General features: G+C 31.8%; 1 protein-coding gene across 5 annotated transcripts; it reads left to right on the top strand.

Moving 5' to 3' along the window:
• The first annotated feature begins 18 nt into the window (after window positions 1–18).
• Window positions 19–21,793, top strand: Plx (PTB_TBC1D1_like and TBC domain-containing protein plx). Of its 5 annotated transcripts, none has more exons than XR_014425290.1 (16): window positions 5,521–6,509; window positions 14,599–14,748; window positions 15,338–15,526; window positions 15,778–16,086; window positions 16,268–16,466; window positions 16,586–16,702; window positions 16,775–16,991; window positions 17,107–17,427; window positions 17,515–17,795; window positions 17,931–18,092; window positions 18,197–18,513; window positions 18,617–18,869; window positions 18,971–19,089; window positions 19,164–19,388; window positions 19,518–20,512; window positions 20,748–21,793. XR_014425290.1 is itself a non-coding variant. In XM_083037531.1 (16 exons), the coding sequence occupies exons 2-16, from the start codon at window positions 6,423–6,425 to the stop codon at window positions 20,430–20,432; spliced, it is 3,861 nt and encodes a 1,286-aa protein (XP_082893657.1). In that variant the 5' UTR covers window positions 5,521–5,809; window positions 6,136–6,422; the 3' UTR covers window positions 20,433–21,793. The 5 variants fall into 5 exon arrangements, 4 of the variants coding, with proteins under 4 accessions (XP_082893659.1, XP_082893661.1, XP_082893657.1 ...); XM_083037531.1 differs by having other exon boundaries at window positions 5,521–5,809; window positions 6,136–6,509; window positions 19,518–21,793; XM_083037532.1 differs by having other exon boundaries at window positions 5,521–5,707; window positions 6,136–6,509; window positions 19,518–21,793.
• The last annotated feature ends 10 nt before the right edge of the window (window positions 21,794–21,803 follow it).

A 21,803-nucleotide genomic window follows, 5' to 3' on the forward strand; every position in this document is an offset into this window, starting at 1 on the left:
ATACACATGGAGAGTAGATACTCCTATCCTATAATCTCCGGGAGTTTGGAAATCTCGGAGCATATCCAGCATCACTTATTCGCATCTCCGAGAGTGAAGATGCAAAGCATCGTAATCCGCCACTGGCCCTGGATTACACAGAGGGTGAAGACATCTACCTGTTGTGCGCCTGAGAGCTCTCGCGAAAGGACGTTCCCCCACTCTCCCTCGCTCTCTCTTCTCCGCAAGAAGGCAGGAGGTCGAGAGTAAACAAAAGCAAGTCGGTCGCGGCAGTGATCGCTAAAGCGAGTTTTGTCAGTGACAGAACGGTATTATCAAGGTATTACGCAGGTGGGGCACGTGTGTATGTGTACGTGCGCGTATGTGACGCGGTGCGCGCGCGACCAGAGTCTCTCCGTCAGTCTACGTTTTCGCGTCCGATGATCCCAGATCCTGTGTGTCCTGATTGAGCGATGCGCTGCGCGGCCAGTGGGATACGGTGGACGACGTGGAGGAGAGCGAGATCGTCGACGACGAAAGGACGAGGTGAATAAAGACGAGGACTGCGTCCAGGTATCGAGCGGATCCCTGCGAAAGTGGAGTACTTGAGTGCGGCTACTGCAAAAAGCGAGTGAATCGTACGAAAGGTAAGGACACCTCGAAGGTACCGTCATACCGTCTCTTTACGTGAGCGCAATTCCTTGAATCAGGTAGACACGATAACGAGGGCGTAATTTGCCATTACATTCCTGCCAAAATTCCTGCAAAATTAGGGAGAGGTTATGTTTTTGGACGAACGTGTGCTTTATTAAATTGTACGTCGCTGTACGATTATATTGCGACTTATGCACGTAGAACATGTAAACAGGAAGCGTTTCTACAACTCGCGATCGTTATCGTTATGATTGCGCTATAATTGCGATTGATGAAGCATGTTTAAATCGCTGGCGACAACGGCTCGTTATCGTGGTATTTCGAGAAATTGCGGTTGAATATATATGTGTGCGAGAGACCGTACGAAAAAGTTCTCACACACACAACAGTCTGAAATAGATATGTGTAAGAATCGATAAAGGCACTCACATAATTGAAGCATTTGACAAAAAAATATTAAAATATATTGAAGCGTGAAAAATATTCTGAAGAAATTTAAGCCATTATTTATGTGACATATATATAATAAAATATTTTTATAGTAATAATATATATAGTAATATATAGAGTAGAGTAATAATTATTATAATTAATATAAAACAGAAAGTATTTTTTTTTTTTCTAAAAACACTCATAAATCATTGTCAGTTTCGTTGGATTGCCCATATTTTTTTTATGCTCGTTCTCACGCTAAATCTCGCATTCTAATTACTAATTACTCGTAGTGCGCGTTTCCTATGCGCGTTCCCGATCATCGGCGATCGCGATATATGCATATGCAAAGTGGCCAATCATCGAGAAATCGCTGCTGGCCAAGCAGCCAATCGTGGTCCATTCGCGTCATATATCGTCTGTTCACCGTGACTATTATTAAGTTTGTCCTTAACAATTGTCAGGATTATCGCCCACGGATCATTAGCTGTCGTTGCGCGAATTGCACGTCTTCGCGTCTTTCGTATCACGCGCCGCGTTACACGAGCTAAACAGCCTTTAAAAATCGAATGCCTCGTTCGTCTCGTCTCGTCTCGCCTCACGACTCGCGCAGTGAAAGTCGACCGAGAGCAGTTCGACTTTAAGCCGACGTTGATTTTCAGATAGGTTGAAAAAGAGAAGAAGAGCGAAAAAGCGTATCTTCGCGGTAAGTGACCCCCCCGTCAATGTAGAATAAATCACGTTGCAAAAATTGGACCACTCACATTTAGCACTAAACTGTTGCCATTCAATCCTCAGCCTAAAGATTTGTGTATACGAATTTTATAGCAAATTTTTAAACCAAGTAAAACTTAAGATTATATATATATTACATATATTGCTATATATTATATATTATGCATATTTTATATATACAAGTATATATTATTTACAGAAATAACATGTTTTCTGAAAGTATTATTTTAACAAAAAATAATCGATATAAATTGAAATATATAGGACTATTTGAAAAAATCTTTGAGAACTTATGTTTAAAGACATAAATTTTTAAATATTAAAATTTCTATTTGATTTTATATCAAATGGAAATTGAACTCTTGATATTTATTATTATTACACGATTTTCATTCGCGAGTTTTATCCTTCGTTTTTTTATGGAGAAATATTAATCACTGGCACAGTTGATACGCAGCTATTTACAATTTTATTAGTCACGCAGTGATGTTTATGCATGGTAAAGATTTGGCTGACAATTATATAACGTGCCTCGTGGTGGTTATTAAGTATATTTTACCTTTTGGCTCTGTTTGTTGCTAAATCGACTAAAACAAAGATAAATCAGCTCGAATCAGCTGTAAGTATGATTTTACGTATAAACAACTAATTTACTACTACGCGTACTAAATTTAAATGATAGTTAACGAGTAAACAAGTAAGCAAACAAGTAAACAAGTAAGCAAACAAATAAACAATTAAATAAATAAACAAAAAAAAACAATTATTAGAATATTACATTTTTCTTATTTATATTTTAGAATCATACATCAACATATAAAAATGAGTCATATACATTCTCTATACGTATAAATATAAATAGCTTAACAAGATTACATTACATTATATACTTATAAAAAAAAGTATTTGACACTATAAATTTTTTCAAAGAAAATTGATTTTAATATTCTAAAAATAAATATCTTTTTCAAAACGAATTTATAACACTAAATATAATTAATATATTTAAAACTACATAATATTTACTGTCGATTACGAAAAAAATTTATTTCGCGTTTTATTATAAATATTAAAAGATTAAAAAGATTAAAAACATTAATTAATTGCAACATTTCAACAGATAGCATCATAATTATATTTGTCAAGAACGTTGGGGGGGATTAAGTTTATTTCTTCGAAATCTCTTTACGTGAGAAAACAATTCACAAATATCACAATTAATAACATACATTACAAAACCCATATATGATAAACTTAGTAGAAATATCTCTTTCGATGCCTCATTATGAGTCATTATCGACAAGATAATACGAATATATCTGGATATAATGACACGTATTTTTTCTTTTTGCATGTTTATGCAAAATTAGGTCTGCTGCATCAAGGCAGAAATAAATATCAACTTGGCTTAACGGAGAGATTAGTTTATCGTGGTTTTTTTTTGTTAATTTATTATATGTTTCCGCAAACAACGTATAAAATCCCGAAGTATCATAATATTTTATGCGACTTTATATACACGTGAATTTATTACCTATATTTTTATTATATTTTTTTATTTGTTATATATGTAAATTTGTGTAAATACTTAATTTTCAACATTCTGTGTTTTACATAATGAAAATATATTCATCGACATTATATATCGACGATTAATATAATGTCACTAACAATAAGATCAACAATTGTTAAGTATTTATTATGCAATATTGTGTTCAAAGAGAGAGAGTTTCTCCAAAAAATTTAAATCTTTTTAAATATTATTAAAGCAATGGCCGATGTGCGATTTTCTCTTTCACACATCGATTTAAATCGATGCGAGAAGATGGTGTTCTCGAATCAATAACAGAGAATAATAGAGTCATTACAGTATTTAGCTCTATATAATGGTCGATAAACGCGATGTTAATCGGTCTTTAATCGATGTACTGATTCAATGTTACGTATCTTTTTCATTGTTGCGGTTGAGGTTTGCGTTACCAAGGTTTTTACAAACGATGTACGTGATCAGACAGGATGATATTCTCGGAATTTTCCAGGTACACTACTATTTGTTCACTACACGTTTGTTCACTTTTTCAGCAAACTATTAACAGTAATCTTCTGATGATTTCTTTCTTTTTTTATCTCGTGATTTTCTTTTTATTACCGGTCACATTCTCTGTGAATTGTATAATAACTATCATTAAGAAAAGACGAGTCAGATGTGATAAAATGTGTGTCTTGAATCTCTTGCAAAATATTTTAAAACAGGAATATATTGAACAATTGCTTACATATTTTAATGAGTGAAATAGAATTAATTATTGATCGAATCGTGTTGATCCCGATTAGAAAATATTCGTAATAATGTAGTCTTGAAAGTTTTTTTTTTCAAATTTCTTTGATACTGTCAAATACAGTTTTGCGGTCGTTTTCACATTTTGATTTGATAATTTTCAACGTTGAGTGCATAAGTCACTAAAAATGACGTGATATGCGTCCTTCACGAGAGCATAACAGTAATATATATTACATAGAAGTAGCTTACGCAAGTATAAGAAAAAGAAACGAAAGGTTCTTTCATGGTTCACCGGCACGCAATTGGTATTCTTATTTCATTCCAGACAGGAATTGCCCTATTCCAAACACAGTCGCGATCGCTTGTGTGAAACGAACCGATTATACATCGTTTGCACCTAGTGCAAGTGTATGCTGTCGTCTTGCTGCTTCATCTTCGTTTACAAAAGACATACTGCTGTGATAATACGAGTATATAAACCGCGACGAGTTGCTGCATAATAAACGAGAAAGAATATATGATAACGCGCGTACAAACGTCTGTTAAGGCCGGCACGTATCTAGGAAACGAAGACAGATCTGAAATTAATGCTATCCATATAATAAGTCTATCTTTGTTTTAGAAACCGTGCTATTAATTTTTCCTTTTATTAAAATTTAATTTCAATTTGTTTTAATTTTATATCATAAATCTGAGAGTAACTTCCCTCCCTTGACAATTAAAATTTATTAATTCTAGACTAATCATCAATGAGACTTTGCATTAAAATTTGTCGGTTTTAAAATAGCACAGAGAATTTTCTTTTAGAATTTACCCTAAAAATCATGATGGTAATCGTGGGACAATATGGTATGGAAAGAATTTTATGAGAATTTCTTTGATTCATATTTTTATCACAGTAAAAAATAATAATATCTATATCTCAATAAAATATAAAATATGTTTGATTAATTTTACTAAAAGTATAATAAAATTTACTAAAAGTGTGGTAAAATGAATCAAACATATTTTTGAAATTCTTCCCATATCATTGTCTCACGATTATCATGATCAGGGTAAATTCTAAGAGAAAATTGTCTCTGTGTATATTTTAAAACCGACAAATTTTAATGCAAAGTCTCATTGATGATCAGTCTAGAATTAATCAATTTTAATTGTCAAGGGAGGGAAGTTACTCTCAAATTAATTCTCTGTGTATAGCATTAACTATTTTCTACTGTGACAAACGTATGTGGAAATATTGTATTTTACCTCCGAAATTATTCCGAAAATCGCGATTTTTCACTCCTGAATTTTTGACCCGGTGAATTCGGGTTGATTTAGCTACGCTACTGTCCTTCCACGTATATGTGGAAACGTTTGAGGAATATTGGGCATGCTAAACAGGGACCGCGCGCGCGTTACCTGACAGCACGCAACCACCAATCGAGCGTTTCATTCGTCTCGTGGCGTTGCGACGCTCTCATATGTCAGTCTATGTTTGCTCGACCGTCAGCAAAGACGAACGACGTAACGCGTATTAACGTAAACTGCGAAAACAACACGTTTTGCAAGTGCCGCGAGAGAAAACAGGATTAATTTGGACCGCGCTTGTTTTTGGAAACTCGGAATACTCGATTGAAAAAAGTACAATAGTAATACAGTTCAACTTTCACAACAGATTCGAGTTTTAATAGAAGAGCCTTGTTGTACAAAAAAAAAATTGATATTACAATTTGATTATATTGAGTACGTATTGAAAAGCTGAATGTGATTGTCAAGAGCAAGTTGCGTTAATTCGATTTAAATTGCTTGCGAATTAGATTTGTCTGTCGCGCGTATCCATTCAAAAATATTAAAAGGATATTTGGGGTTGTCAAAATTTAAAATTTAAATTATATTCGCTATGATTAGCTTTATTGGAATCAAACTTTCATACGATCAGACCCACTTTTATATTCTCGAACAGATTATTAAATATACACATTCCTGAAATTGCGTCTATTGACATACATCGTTTTCTTCGTCTACTTCTTATGAAATTTTATTATTTTATTTTAAATTTAATTTATCAGAGGCAATTAAGACTATCGGAGACTAAAGTGCTCTCGGCAAGAGAAATTTTCAACGGAAAGATAATGCGGACACATACACAGTTATAATTTCACTCAAAGATCCTCATTTTAAACTTTGATTCGTTTCCGCGATTGCGGTCAATGACATCTCGACGGCTGCTTGAAAAAATTATACAGATAACTAAATATATAGAGTGAAGTGTGTAAATCAATCTTACATGAAGTCAATAAAATAAAAGCTCCTTAGAAAAAGTTCATATCGTGAGACAAAGGCTTCAAAAATTAAGATGATAACGGTACCAATGTCAGCCTCCAGTCCCTACGTGAAGGTCACGTCCTACAGCGATGCCAGTACAGCTGTCAAAAAGCCCTTGGTGAGTGCTTTGGTAGCTCATCCTCCGCTATATGTATGCGCGAACATGTGTTTACCCGCTCGAAACTAGGTAAAGTCGTTAACGTAGCCGCACGTATTTTTCTTTTTCAAAGCTCGTATTCAATTCGTATTCGATATGGTCTTCGGTATATTTTTGAGTTACGTAAATTTCGTAATTACATAAGCGCGCGCATCTGATAGCTAACGTTGTACATAGCGTGTTATGCGCGTGCACTCGTCGTCAAAATGATAGTTTTACGAAACTGCATACTTCGGCGAATTATTTAGTCGTATATTGTGACCTCTTAAAATCATTTTTACGTAATTTTCTTTTATCGTCGCAATTCCTTAAAGTTTACGTATAGTTTTTTATCATTTTAGCTATCGAAAAGCTATCGAAAGTGCAACGAGCAGTCTTTGAAAAATTCTTTATATTAGTTGATAATATTAAAAGAAAACTTTTTTCTCTGAGCTTTAATTTAAACATGTGTGCGCACTCCTATAAAGTAATAAGAGAATAATCTTGAGAGTAATCCCTCTTTCAAAATTTTTATTATAGCAAAAAGTTTATTCTATACATATATCTCTTTTTCTCTCCATATATAAGATAAAACAATTAAAAATATATAGGAATATTTGAACATATATTTATTACTTATAATTGTATCCATCCAGATATCCATAAAAAACCTAATATCAGAAAAAAGAACTTTTATTCTTATTATTTTATACACAGAATTTAATTTTTTCTTTTATTAAAATTTAATTTTAATTTGTTTTAATTTTATATCATAAATCTGAGAGTAACTTCCCTCCCTTGACAATTAAAATTTATTAATTCTAGACTGATCATCAATGAGACTTTGCATTAAAATTTGTCGGTTTTAAAATATACACAGAGAGAATTTTCTTTTAGAATTTACCCTGAAAATCATGATAATCGTGGGATAATATGGTATGGAAAGAATTTTATGAGAATTTCTCTGATTAATATTTATCACGATAAAAATAATAATATCTATTACAATAAAATATAAAATATGTTTGTTACTATGCAGTTTAGTAAAATTAATCAAACATGTTTTATATTTTATTGTGATAGATATTATTTTTATCGTGATAAATATTAATCAGAGAAATTCTCATAAAATTCTTTCCATACCATATTATCCCACGATTACCCATGATTTTTAGGGTAAATTCTAAGAGAAAATTTTGTCAGTGTATCTACTTAATTTTGTTCGATATTGAATGCTATCTTTTTTATGAATGAATAATGCTTTTAATTCTCATTTAAATATCCCATTTGGTATATGCTGTATATTGATACACCATAACACTGATATTTTTCTGAAATTGTGTGACAATTACATAAAACAAATTAAAAACTTTGTTTACTTGATGGCATCCTTCATCAAGGATGCCAAGGAATTTCGTTGTAATTGCTGCCGACACGCGCGGCAAAGGGTTAATTAAAGCTAAGTCGGTGCTATTGTAAGTGGAACGTGTCGCTTCGATACGTCACAACGAATGACGACGTTATTAATTTTCATCATCGTGTATTTGTCACCGTAGATGTCTTATCGTCGAATCTGTTCGCGGTCATTATTGTTTGCTTCATCACTCTATCCTTTCCAAAGATTGAATAGTCATTTTGTGAGTGACATATTAAAAATTCATCTATTTTTTCGCTTTATTTATATTCATCAGTTACACATTAACTAAAAATGGAAAAACTAATTGCAAAACTAATACATTATTGATTGAATTATTCATATTTTATTTTGGATCTTTTTTTAGCGAATCTAAATATGCAAATTTTCATGCATTTTTAATTTACAAAATTTGCAAAAATAGTTTAAGCGAAAACAAGTCGGAAGCTAAAAAATAAAATTAAAATATCGAATTTCAGGTTTCTACAAAAAGATTAAAGAACTATTTTCGGTTAAATAACAAAACTCTGATATATAAACACAAACATTCCAGGTAGGAAATGGGCTAATTAGAGCCAGGCATAGAAAGTAGGCGCAGCAAACTTTATTTTAAAATCTTCTTTATTTGATTTGTCTGTCAAGTTAAATAAAGAAGATTTTGAGAAAGGTTTGTTGCGTCTACTTTCTGCGCCCGGCTCTTATTAGCCAATTTTCTACCTGAATTTTTGTATATTCGGTTACGCTCTCTCTTTCGTTTCTTATTTATTTCAGTTTCACTATAAGCTCCGTCCCTTTCTTTCTTTCTTCCCTTTTTACTTCCTTCCGTTAGCAAGGAAAGACGTATTTTCGCAAAACGAGCGTACAGCGATCTAAATTTACATCGCCGGACAAGCGACGTGAAATCCCAAGCTAGCATGCCAGCGATCGTTGACTGACCGTGTTCCGATTTTCTCGTAAGAAGCACGAAGGCTTCTGCCAATCGTTTCTCTTCCGAATCGCCGAATTCTTCGACACATTTTTTTTTTTTTTTAAATATTTTGCAAATTTAATGATGTACGCGATTTAGTGCTGAAAGCTGTTTCTTGTATTATTTTCATTCATAGACGAATTTCCCGAAAGGTCTTAGTCAAAGTCTGGGCCAAAGTACTCCACTAATTCGTGCCAAAGTCTTGGTCCAAAGTTCTCCTGTGAGAACAAAACTATTTTTCACGCAGACACGTAATCCCGTATATATGGAACAAATTTCTACATCCATTAAAAACCAACATGATACTGAATCTCGTCGGAACGATTTACATGAGGTTAATTATAATTAAAGCTCTTATACATGAGCGTATCAGTTGCATGCGCGATGATGTTTGACACGTGCAAACGAGCGAACACGTGTCACGATGTGATCGCTTTAAGAAAAGACGATTATTACTTATTATTCTATAAAAAATCTGTACTAACTTTGTGGGTATCAATTATTGGGAGCAACTAAAGCTGCACCGATTACGTGAATTGCATTTGTGACGTCAATTCAACGTGATCTTCGCATGTTGTTCTTGGGAACGCGATAAATAATAATGCGAACGATGATCTGACGTTATAAAATGATGAAATAATTGGATGATCGAGCCAATTAATTCGTCATCAATAATATAATAATCGCTTTCAGCACGAGTCTGATATTCCAAAAAATTACGCATATTTCTAAAATGTGAGAAACATGATTTAAATGTAAAAAACTTTTAAGTAAATTTAAAAAAATTAAAAATTAATTAAAATTAATTAAAATTAAAAATTAATTACCTTGATTAATACATGTGTATAAGTATCTATTATTTACGTCTGTGAGAAAAGCTTAGGATTAAAAAGATAATGAAGGAAAATAGAGAAAAGAGAGGCAGGAAAGAAAGAGAAATATACATAAAACCGAAAGGAGATCGAAGAAAGAAATGAAAATATTGAGAAACCCTGCACTCATAGGCTAATGTTTCTTTTTTTTTTTTTCTTTTTGTTTCGTCAACTTCGTGTTTACTTCGTTTTATGCAAATGAGGGCAGACGATGGAACATGGCGAGTAAGTTTTTTCGAATTTTTTTCCCGAGATTATTCGTACTCATTGTCAGTTTGCTGTTACACTGTTGCATCTCGCCGGTCACGTTACAAGACATATTTACGTTACGTTCATACGCTGCAAGATTTTCCGAGAAATATAATTATTTCCATCTACTCACCAAGAATAATATCGTTTCTCGATAAAATAAATGCATTAAAAAATACATTTCCTTCCGGCGCGTGCATATTATATCTGGCGCTGTTTTGTTCATCTCAATAACACGACTGTTATTGTGATCGTGATCAGATAGATTTATGATTTTACTTTGAACATCTGTTAGTCTTCTCTTTGCAGTAGAAATCAACTTTACGTAATATCAATGCGCAATGCATTGTGGTTAAATTAATTTCGGAAAACTTTGAAATCCAAATTGATTTATAATTTGTATAATTTATTATATAAGAACTATATATTATTAATTTCCCCCTCTAATATCATTTTAAAAAATCAGATTATTATGGAACTTTATAAATAAACAATTGCTTTCTTAACTAACAATAAGACATTTCAGTAAATGTATAATTTTATAAGATGTACATATATAAATTATTTTCTCTGTCATACGCAAAGATATTGTGTTAAATTTTTTAAAAGTTTCATCGATTTACATAAAAAAAAAGTTTCCTGTAAATAAATAATTAGATTGATCGAAATATTGGTCTACGAATAATTGTAAAATTTATCGAATATCACTGAAAAATTCCGTAACATGAAACTATGTATCATATATATATCATCGTATGTACACATCGATCATCGTAATGTTTAAATAACTTTGCCCCAACTCGCGGATGAAATTTCGACTATTCGGGGACGAATTAGGACAAGTTGCCCGAATATAATTATATACGCGGAGAATTAATATTTGCTTTAAAAGCAGGTGTTTTCTGTCTCTACTGTCAACCATAAAATATCTAGACACATCTCGACTTAATATCCGGTATTTCGTGTTATCACAAAACGTCAGTTTTTATCAATACAGTTGCCAATGTAACGCAAAGAGTTTTGCAAGAAAAAAAAAAAGTTTTTTTAATAATTATACTTTTAACGATTATTATTGAAGAAAATGATAAATTTGACATTTCCAACAACATATTATTAATTGTTATTTAAATTCTATCTGCTAAAAATATACGGGGAATCCCATTTTGACGATGCTTGGCGAATGTCAAACGAAAGTGACACACTTATCCTATCAATAATTATTAATAATTGATACGTTGTTATTCTCTCATCTCCAGAAAATGCATTTACATAATCGTCGTGTTGTGAACACGACTGCTAATGAGGCATTATGTAGCCGGAGGTCGCTCGTGGGAGAAAGAAAGACAATAATTGTTCTTTCCCGCGTCCCCCGATATACTGAAAAAGATTCGCACGAGGAATAAATTAGCTCCTCGCATTTCAATCTTTCTGCTATATATTGTATATAATGATTGCCAATGCAGCAAGTTTTTTTCTGATGGAAAATGTCTTTGCGCTCTTCGCACTATATAATAGCGTATAATAGTAATTGGCCATGAGATAAAATAAGAATTGCTTTAAAGACATACGGTATAATTATTTTGTTCCGCATATAGATATTTACTTTATATGTTCTGCTTCTATACATTATAACTTTGTATGTGGATTCTCGTTTGCGTAATATAATTGGATGTTTATGTTAAATAGACAATTATGTTATATATTACACATCGCAATTACTTTTTATTGATTTGATATTACTTAACTTATTGCATTTAATACCTTCCTTTTTTGCTGTATTTATGCACGACCCTGGGACTCACCTGCACGCATACATTCTAAAATAATCTCCTTTACATTGTGTGTGTTTATATATGTATGTAACATTATATTAATTAATCTGGAAGAAGTATTCCTAATAGAGTATTAGTATTATTAACATTCGTTTTTTACTGAAAGTGAGAATACAAAATTAGTAACAACTTTTTTTGTTAACATATTTAAATACTTTAATTATTATTAAAGAATTATCGTAATTCTTTCGCGATGTATAAATATTTAATACAGTATAACAGCAAACAACTTATTTAGTAATCTCAGAAGGACTATTAGAAGTTTATTAAATTGCAGTGTTGTAATTATTATTATTATTATTATTATTATTATCATTCTATAATTATCTATATTATTCTATAATTGCTAAATATAATTGAAAAGATATTGAAATAGTTTTTCTCTCTTGACAATCAATTTTTTTTTATATTTTTGATCGACTAACTAAGAATCAAAGTATGAGAACGATAAAGAAAAAAAATTAATCTTTTGACGCTATTTTGCGCACAATCTACATTGCTCTCTCATCCTTGAATAGGAATATGTCTATAAGTGAACAACCGAGTATCCTCGTGCAATCGTCTCAATTGAAACGAAACTCGGCTTCACGCACGCATTAAGTTTGCTCCCTCGCACGTGAATCTAATCGCCACGCTCACGACATCGATTCGTGCATCATCGGAGATGACGTACACCAACAAATTTAATTCGATCAATTGGGATCAGAGATAAAGTCGAACGTGTACACCGGGAACGCACAAAGTGCCAAGTGCTAGAAAAACATAGCATTAATAGAGTCCGAATTAATAGAGTCTATTTTCAACGTTCGACGAATTGTTCTTATTTAGAAAAATATATGCATGGCTTCTCAAGGAATTGAGTGCTTTTATTCTTCTGAGAATTATGCAGTCATTGCTTTAATTTTGTAAAATCTGCATATAATATACATTACAATGATGAATGTATTTTTTTATTCTAAATGTACCACGTGCGATGTACATAAAAGGTAGTAATTTTTGGAGTACATCATAATGACAAATGTCTATAAATTATATTATAAGATTGCAATATGTAAATTTTTATATTTTCTATTTTTATTTCCTTTATCTTCTTTCTCCGCATATAATAAAGCAATTATTTCACATTATTTTTAATCTATTAATCGAAGAATGCTGTATACACAGATCGTAACAAAGAGTTGATAGATAAATTTAACAAAGAACCGCACGTATATATGTGATGTTCGTATCGAATGTCAATAACGGTGTATAACATCGCGGAAATACAAGAGGGGACATAATAAAGTAAACCACGTACCTTAATTGGATACGAGAAGCCCTTCTATTAAGCAACTATCTGCATTCTGTGTCGCCAGACATAGTCGCGAGATAACTTCGTGAATAGATTATCGTTCCGTGACATTTATACACGACATCGTCGTCAACAAAAATTGTGATTAATTATAGTATTATAATATTAGAGAAAATCAGATCGTCTTCATCATTGTCATAAGTCATAAGTATAAATGTATGATCTTGTCCTCTATAATTTTCATCATCAGTTGGAAGAACTCATTAGAAAAATTATGTCGCGCTCACTCCCACATCGAAACACGATGTGTGAAAATGCAAATAATATTCAATAATAACATTAAACGCGAAGAAATTAAACAAGTTCGAAATCAGCATTTCACATACAATCTTTATTACAGCTGATATAAAAAGATTAAAATTTTAACATTTTAAAAATAAAGAATCGTGAAATGCATAAAAATTACCGTAAAATAGAAGAATAAAATATATACATTTAACTTAAGAATGCATAAATAGAATTTTCATAGCCACACGCTGTATTTATTTATTTTATATAATATTGCCTATAATTTTAATCAATTTATATAAACTATCTTATCCAAAAATCAATGTATATGTTATTTTTTTTATATTTAATTTTTGTCGGGATATCTTTGATATGCATCCTAGAATTAAATTAAAATATCTTCGGACAAAGTCACAAAGATGAGCAGCAGATGTTGGAAGAAACTAGATGAGAGAGAGAGCGAAAGAGATGACTAATAAAGACGGAGAATGAGAGCCATGCAGTCCACGAGTGCTACTGAAATGAGTTATTTTGGTCCACGGCCGTGTTTCGACCACGTTCGATGCACGTTTTCTTGCGAAATCTGTTTAGTATATTAATGATACCGTCATACGAAATGTTGCATTTCGGATTATTTCTAAAAAAATCGAATATTCTCATAAGAATATATATACTCTCACGCATAATAAATTGCATTACACATCATTAATGACGGATTGATTACGAAATAATAAAACGACGGATCTCGTACGAAATAATAAAAAATTATAATAATAAAAATCATACAATTTTTACAAAACCATTCTTGTAGATAAAATAGCAAGATGGAAAAAAGTAAAAAAAATAAAAAGAAGAATTACTTAATAAATTTAACGATATAATTGATATGTAAATATCTTTAATATTACGCGTATTGTTTAAAAAATAACGTATTCTATATATGTATATATGCTAGTTGTCAATTAATTTACATGTAAATTCCATCAACAAAATAGCAAGATGGAAAAAAATCATTTTTGCTCTTTTTTTATAAATAATAGTTGTCTCTTACAATAGTTTGTGTAGATCCTCTCAAATAAATACAACTTTTTCAGACAGCGAATGCATCACGATTGGTCACAATTACTAATGCTATGATTATGTTCGTTTTATTTGCAGATTCAACAGTTTTTAAGAGACATGAAGGAACATTCGGCAGCTCAGAGAATGGAGAGAGATAAAGATTTGCCGCAACGCTCACAAAGCAGCGCGGCTAGTCTGACGTCTATAGGTGCCGATATATCTCCCAGTTCTTCCCAATTTTTCGAGGTGATTAGTGATTATCTTCTTTTTTTCTTTCGTATAATGAAAAATATAAATGTTTATTACCGTACGTGGATCTTTAATACACGGCGACATTCCATGCAAAAGTTAAATTTATTTGATAGAAACAAATTTTAGAAAGTAGACAAAGAGAATTTTTCGTTATATTTTACCAAAAATTCACTACAAATTTTATCATGTTGATAAGCCGAAAATTACCATGCATGCTAAAATTATCGAGCGATTGAAGCTGGATTGAAAATATTCTATTTAAAACACGCATTTCTTAACATATTTTTAACATATTTTAAAATTATTGAAATTTTACTATATATTTTAGTAAAATTAATCAAACATATTTTATATTTTATTGTGGTAGATATTAATAATATTTTTTTTATGGTAAATATTAATCAGAAATTTTCATAAAATTCTTTCCATACTATATTGTCCACAATTGCCATGATTTTCAGGATAAACTTTAAGAGAAAATTCTCTCTGTGTATATTAGGAAAAAAAATATATATATAATCTATTTTTATTTGTAGCTATATAATTTAAAAACTAATCCAATTTCCCTATATTTGGATTTCAGGTATTCTACGTTGGCAAAATTAAAGTATCGCATTCAAAAGTACCGGAATCCTTCATTGATGACGCTTTAATAAAATTTCGCGTTCATGGACTCGAAAAAACCAGGTCTTCGACGAGCAATCTTTTGTCAGATTGTCATCGATTGAAACGCCAAGCTATGATGTCTTCCATTAATAGAAGAAATAGTACGGTAAGAATTATCTCCTCAGTTATTATGAAATTTAGTCTTAAACATCTGTAGTGCATGTTGAACTAGGATTTATATGTGTATTATAAGTATAAATATTTAAATGTTAAATTTCTACCATTGTTCTTTTCTGATGACGAATGATTAAGAAATATTTCTTACATATCTGTATATCGCAATTAATACGAAATTAATTCGATTCGATCTTTGCCAAGTACATTATGGTAAATGGAAATATACCGTTACTTTTTCAGGAATCTACCGCAAGTGAATCAGGCAGTATCGAGAACATGTCGAAAAACAGTATAGTTTCAAACGTGAATCCGCTTGGAGTTCCGCCAGTTTTAAGCAGTTCCGTGGAAACTTTTCCAAGAACAACCGCCAATCTCATGGAAAATGACAGTTGTGATGAGAATCAAATGTCCGAATCTTCCGCTAATTCTAATATCACTGTACCTGAAGTTATGCGAAGTCGCGCGGCGTCTACCGGCAGCGTTTTAAATGGCAGAAGAGATTCTGCTATTAAAGAAAACGATGATCATAATCGTACTATGCTTTTTCAAGTACGAAAAAATCTTTATTTTATTTTTTGCTTTTATTAATTGTTTTTGTTAATCATTTTGTAATCTCATCATTAACATCAAAGGTTATTTATAGAAAAAAATTGCTTATAGAAAAAAAGAAAAAAAATTTTCGATTTATTTTTGTGTAAAATTTTTACGGTATGTAAATTTTATATTTCAGGTAGGGCGGATCGATTTAAGATTGATTAGTCCGGACAGAAAGCAGGTTCTTCTACACAAGCAATTAAAGGACATAGCCAGTTGTGCGCAAGGTGTGAAAAATCCGGATCACTTTGGATTTATTTGCAAAGAACCAGAATGTTACATTGGATACGTCTTCAAATGCCAATCTGGATCAGTCGCGGATGATCTTGTTGCAGGCAAGATTTTAAAAAATTTTTCTATAATATAATAAGATATATGAACTAGTATTTTTTTATTGTCAAAATTCTGATTTTTTGTGTCGATAATAATTATTATTTCTCAATTTTCTTTACAGCAATTAGCCAAGCTTTTGTTACAACTAATAATATCACGAGAAAAGAAAAATATTCTGTATTTTCTTGTGATCATTGCCCTATGTACTGGTATAATAAACTATGTCAAGAGATTGAAGGTAAAATATTTGCATCAATTACACTCTAGAGAAGTATTCAATTACTTGATTTTATACATGAGATATTCTTAGGACAAAGTGATAAGAAAGTGCAAAGCATTATCTTATCGCGTATGGAATTATTACCGGAGGATGAGCAGGAGATTGTTGTGAGCAAGTATAAGAGCGCCGAAGCTGCGGGTAACATTGGTACGAGCTCCACGAGTCAAAATCAATTCCTAATGCGATTGTTGCGTGCACATTGCGAATTAAAACAAGCCAGACATGTACACGATACGGCTGAGAATAGGTAATGCGTCAACTATATATATAAATATGAACCTTCTAATGATATATTACAGATGTAAACGAAAATATCTTTTTTATGAATGAGATATTTCAGCATAAAATGTTTTACGTTACAGGAGTGAATTTCTCAATCAATATCTAGGCGTCGGAGTTGGTAGTACGATATTTATGAAGGCGAAACGTTCTCTTACGAATAGCTTTGACAATCTTATGAAGAGGAAAGGTTCGCGTGACGATTTTGGTCTGGGACCACAATTGCGCGATTCGTATCATCTGAATACGGGGATACAAAAGAATGGTAGTCAAAGTCCAGATAGCTCGAGGCAGCCTTCTATATTGGACATTTCGCCGGAATCGAGTAGACCGAGATCATTACGTGTCTCGCCTGAACAGCAGATAGTTATAAATAACGGACCAAAGAGTTCTATGATGGACATGTCAGTATAGTTAGATTGTATTTCCAATTTCTTATTGTCAGCTTCCAATTGTATCGCTTATTGTTATATTTATTATATTTCTTACAGCTTTTTAAAAGTTGGTAACTCGCCCAAAACATCTCCTACGGAGACTGACGGGGGCAACACGATACAAGCCAATAGTTCATGGCGACAAACAATACTAAACAGAGTCGTGACGCCGAGTAAAGATCATAACGCCACAGAAATTGAGAAAGTTAGTCTCATCAAAAATTTAGAAACGCCCGTTAAACGTAGAACGAAACAAGAATTACGAGACTTATGGAAGAAAGCGATTAATCAACAACTAATACTCATAAGAATGGAAAAGGAGAACGCAAAGCTTAGAGGTAAAATTCTTTTTATATATCTAGAAATATATCGTGTTAATTTTTTGATTATATATTTTATATATACATATATATAAATGTATAATGATACCTTTACACTCTTTACAGTATCTAAATTTTCTGCTGAAATTTCAGAACGTCAAGAGGAAGCAACAGTAAAAAGAATTAAACTGGAATATGACGAGCTCAGTAGCTGTGCACGTGAAGTAGTAGAAGTTTGGGATCTTCTTGTTAGCAAGGAATCGCGAGTCTCCACTAAATGTGATAATCAAATGCTTTTGCATGCTATCAAACAAGGTAACTAGAAATATGATATCACAGTAATTAAATATAATATTTCTAAAGTTTAAAAAAAATTTTCTTTTAATTCTTACTATATACAATAAATACTTTTAATGTAGGTGTACCGAAAGGAAAGAGAGGTGAAGTTTGGCAATTTCTAGCTGAACAATTCTGCTTAAAACAACCGCCTATAGATACTCAAAATTTTCCAAATTATAATACACCCTACGAATTGCTCCTAAAACAACTCACATCTCAACAGCATGCTATTCTCATTGATTTGGGGAGAACATTTCCGAATCATCCGTACTTTAGCTCACCTTTGGGACCTGGTCAATTAGCGCTCTTCAATTTACTGAAAGCCTATTCCTTGTTGGATCACGAAGTCGGTTATTGTCAAGGCCTCAGTTTTGTCGCCGGAGTACTTCTATTGCATGTGAGTGCGATTTTAATTCACATTATTCAATTCTATAGTAATTTTGTATTTATTTTATAATCAGTTTTTATGCTACATACTATGTTTTTAATTTTCTTATTAGATGGCAGAGGATCAAGCCTTTTTCCTATTACGACATTTAATGTTTCGCCGAGGACTTAGGAAATTGTATTTGCCAGATATGGCAGCATTGCAATTGCACTTGTATCAGCTCTCTAGACTGATACACGATCGCTTACCAGCAATTTATAATCATTTTGACAAACATGAAGTTTCACCTACATTATATGCTGCTCCGTGGTTGCTAACTTTATTTGCCAGCCAATTTCCTTTGGGTTTTGTGACCAGAGTTTTTGGTAAGAACAATATTTTCTTATCTATTTAATTTGAATTTATATCTATTTAATTTATAAAATTGTTTATCTACGTCTTTGCAAATAACTGACTTTTTTTGAAGATCTGCTTTTTCTGGAAAACTCCGAAGTCCTCTTTCGTGTATCGGTTGCACTATTAGAAGAACATCAGAACCAATTGTTATGCTGCGATAACTTTGAAGAAATTATGGAATATCTCAAGGTGTGTGAAATATCAAGTTATATTTTCTAAAATAAATTGTTATACAGGTGTCATCTTTATTATGTTAATTTTAGATACGTGTGCCAGCAGTGGACAAACAAAGTTTAGATCGCATAATGAAACGTGTATTTTATCCTGATTTGGAGATCTCAAAACAATTGAACGAATACAGAGTAGAATATCAAGTGCTTCAAGAGGAAATGATCTCAGTGAAACCACAAATGGAAAATTTGGAGAAATTCAAATTACAGAACAAGCAACTCATACAAGAAGTTACACAACTTAGCGAACAACTTGAGGTAATACAAAAAGTAACATCTATTATAAATAATTAAAAGATGTGATTCTCGATTCTTAAAATATATGTGTGCATATATATAGTTTTATTTTCTAATATCAATTATTATAATGCTGAAATTACATTACAGATTACTATGAGCAATTTACACAGACTCGAAACGGCACGCTCGATGCAACAAGCGACTATCCACAGATTCGAGTCTCAGAATCGCAGTCTTGAAGTAACAGTAGCCACATTAGGCGCGTTTATTCAGCAATTAGTGGATACACGTGCCGATATCGAAGTACCGGGTGAAGTTCGTCGGATAATTGCACAGCTGAATATGGTGGAGAAACGACGAAACGCAAGCACTAAATCGTATCCTCTAAAAGTTATCGAGGACAACAAATACGGAATGATAAAAAGTAACTCTACTGGTAGAGAATCTCAAAATCTTTTCAGGAATAATAGCATGGATACATCTTTTCCTTTAAAATCGACTTTAAGTCAACCGAATCTAGCGACAAAACTAGAGAAAGTTTCTTCATTCTTTTCGAATTCGCACAATCATATACAAAAGCAGCGCGCACAGTTAGCGGCTCTCAGAAATGAATACTCGGAACAAACTATGAGAGGCAACAACGATGAAAATGACCCCAAGACGGTCAACATTGACATTCAAATTACGGAAAATACTATGAATCTGGTTAATAATCCGTCACCGCAAAACGAGAATAATTTAAAAGTTCCAGCTATCAATTTGGAGAAATCGATATCATTGCCATTAAAACTTAAGTTGAAATCAAAGTCTACATATGAATTAGGATCCATAAAGAAGGTTCCCACCAGCAAGCTCGAAGTTACGAGCAATGATTCGTTAACGAATCTAACAGGAACTATACATCCACTTGACACTTGTAGCGACGTGAATTTCCGATATGGCGGAACCACGAAACTAAAGTGCATTAAACCTATTAGATTATCTAGTCCGAGTTGTCAGGAAGATTGTGATAATGACAAACAAAAGCCTGACCAAAGGACCTCCGATCCTTTAAATAGATAACAATTACTTTCGAATACATCTTCGAAGAGTATTTTATCAAAGAGAATCTTCATAAAGAATATGTATTTAAAACGATATTGGTAAGTAAAGAAATGAGTTTATGTTAATGCGTCTCTATATTTGATTATTTTTATCTGTGTATCGGACAGAAAAATTTCAAAACGACTGTGTAATTTATTTAATTTATTTAATTATGAACAGAAACAATGTTTTTTAACTTATATTGAGATCTGATATCATTTTTTACAATTTATGAAAATTAGCCAAATACTAAAGTGTAGTATTTGATATTACATATGGAAATATTGTATGCAGGTAAATAGTAGACAGAGAATTCATTATTTACAAATATTTAAAACTATAAAGATGCAACAAGAATGTATTCGTATCCAGAAAATGAGATAGATATCAAAATAAGGTACTAAAGGTAATGTGCGTAACCAGTTTCAGATTGCCAAAGAAAGTGCCAAACTTTCTCTGTGTTAGAATAAACATTTTATAATAAAATAAAAACGACTTTAGTTACATAGTTATATATACGTATGTGCATATAAATATATATTGCATACACATACGCATAGATGCAGCTGTTGTTGAAAAAAAAAACATATTTATGAACGCCATTAATATATGGCTGTTATGCACTGTAAGATTAAAAAATTATACAAGTATTACTATTTTTGCACAAAACAAGCCTTGTGATATCAGGGATAGTTAACAGTGTATATATATATATGCACTTCTTCACTATAAAGAACAGCAAGTATATATATGTATATATACACTTGTTGTTCTTTATAGTGAAGAAGTTTTACCATCGTTAATACGAAAATAGCATTAGTGACCTGTAATATTCATATCAAAAGTGTTGTAAACTAGCGACCAGTTAATCACTCAATTCCCAAAAGATATTTAAAATTGCTAACATTTTGACAGATACTTATGAAATAGAGATATGTATATCCATAAATATGATAAAATTGTATTTTGTAGTATTCGAGCCTGTAATATTCTATTAGACTAGATTATTATTGGTAACTGTAGATAAATGTATCAATTTGTAACAAAGTAATGCAAGTATAATCATATCGTACGACGAAAATAAAAGTATTCTATATGTTCCATTGTTTATTGCTATCATAAACATTGTTATTAGAATAGACTATATTTTGTATTAGTATTGACGCGTAAGCCAAGAATGATTTAATATATAGATTTTCACATAGATTCTTCTTTTTGACTTGCTAATCTTATTACTATGATAGATAAAAATATCGAATATATAATGAAAATGAGATTGTTTTATGAAGTACACGATGTATAATAATAATTAAAGGAGTAATGTATACAAAGAAACAAAATGATTGCTTT

Source organism: Prenolepis imparis, unplaced genomic scaffold (genome assembly GCF_030444845.1).
Source record: "Prenolepis imparis isolate NDT839.2.m4 unplaced genomic scaffold, iyPreImpa1.0 SCAF_5, whole genome shotgun sequence".
Taxonomy (NCBI): Eukaryota; Metazoa; Arthropoda; class Insecta; order Hymenoptera; family Formicidae; genus Prenolepis; species Prenolepis imparis.

Coding starts and splice junctions, on each gene's coding strand:
- Plx (XM_083037531.1), top strand. CDS start 6,423: ATGATAACGGTACCAATGTCAGCCTCCAGTCCCTACGTGAAGGTCACG. Junction 16,703..16,774: donor ACTATGTCAAGAGATTGAAG/GTAAAATATTTG, acceptor AGATATTCTTAG/GACAAAGTGATAAGAAAGTG. Junction 18,093..18,196: donor TTTGCATGCTATCAAACAAG/GTAACTAGAAAT, acceptor CTTTTAATGTAG/GTGTACCGAAAGGAAAGAGA.